The sequence below is a fragment of the Trichoderma citrinoviride genome (assembly GCF_003025115.1).
Source record: "Trichoderma citrinoviride strain TUCIM 6016 unplaced genomic scaffold BBK36scaffold_426, whole genome shotgun sequence".
In the NCBI taxonomy this organism is placed as follows: Eukaryota; Fungi; Ascomycota; class Sordariomycetes; order Hypocreales; family Hypocreaceae; genus Trichoderma; species Trichoderma citrinoviride.
Window position 1 is genome coordinate 1 of NW_020195134.1, and position 1,212 is coordinate 1,212.

Here is a 1,212-nt window from a genome sequence, read left to right on the forward strand (position 1 = left end):
TCCCCAGCGGCGTCCCCAGCGGTGTCCCCAGCGGTGTTCCCAGCTCCGGTGCCGTCCCCAGCGGCGTCCCCAGCTCCGGCTCCGGCTCCCCCAGCTACGCTGTCCCCAGCGGCGTCGCCGGCTCTGACCCCAGCACCGGCTCCGGCTCCTCCCCCGTCTCCACCCACGGCTCCCAGCCCAACCAGCCCGCCTCCGGCAGCAACGGCAAGCCCGGCCACACCTCCACCCACTCCGGCCCCGGAAACGGTAAGGGCAAGGGCTCCGGCTCCGGCTCAGGCCTCGACGTCGACGTCAACGTCCAGCTCGGCGAGAAGATCATCGCCGAGGCCTCCGTCGACGTCAACGCCGCCCTCGGCCTCGCCCATGGCTTCAAGTGCCCCGCCCCCATGTCCTACAGCCCCTGGACCAAGGCCTGCGCCTGCCCCCCCGGCCAGAGCTTCGACACCACGAAGAAGACGTGCGCCGGCGACGCCCTCTCCGGCGCCTGGCCCCTGCCCAAGTGCGACGCCTCCGGCGCCAAGGTCGAGCTCGCCGCCTTCTGTGCCGTCTCCCCGACTAAGTTCACAAAGTACGACGCCACCCACGCCTGGTGCCAGGTCGCCCTCACCACCTTCACCTTCTGCGCCGAGCTTGAGATCGAGGCCGAGATCAACGCCCTGGGCCTCGGCATCGACCTCGACGTCGAGCTCGACCTCGCCCTCAGCTCCTCCATCAGCGCCGACCTCCGCAGCACCTCCGCCGGCCTCGCCTCCCTCTACGTCGAGACCCTCGCCGAGGCCTTTGTCATCTTCAACACCGAGATCTTTGGTCTTGATGTTCTTGACATCGACGTCAAGGCTTCCCTGGCCGCCGGCGTCTTCACCCACATCCAGGCCGCCGCCTGCCTGCTCGGCCTCGGCAAGTGCCAGTTCGACTGCGTCTCCTTCAGCACCAAGGGCTGCCACAACTTCATCGACGTCGGCCTCGACGTCGACGTCAACGTCGCTGGCCTCATCGGCGCCCACCTTGCTGCCTTTGTCGGCGTCACCATCCTGCCTGATGTCATCCTCAGCGTCGGCGCTTCCAACCACGTCACCAGCCTGGTTGTCAAGGACCTGCTGTGCGCCAGCCTCAGCCTCAACACTCCTCTCATTTCTCAGTACAAGTACAAGTGCTAAATGGCTTGCATTGTGGGCTGTGAAGAGGAGTTGAGAATTGGATATTCCTGAGTAG

General features: G+C 66.6%; 1 protein-coding gene across 1 annotated transcript; it reads left to right on the forward strand.

Annotated features, from left to right (window-relative positions):
• Positions 1 to 344: 344 nt before the first annotated feature.
• On the forward strand, positions 345 to 1,157 carry BBK36DRAFT_1131596 (hypothetical protein; the record flags this gene model as incomplete). Its single annotated transcript, XM_024892001.1, has 1 exon — positions 345 to 1,157. A coding segment is annotated over one exon (813 nt), but the record flags the coding sequence as incomplete, so codon positions are not given.
• Between the last annotated feature and the right edge of the window lie 55 nt (positions 1,158 to 1,212).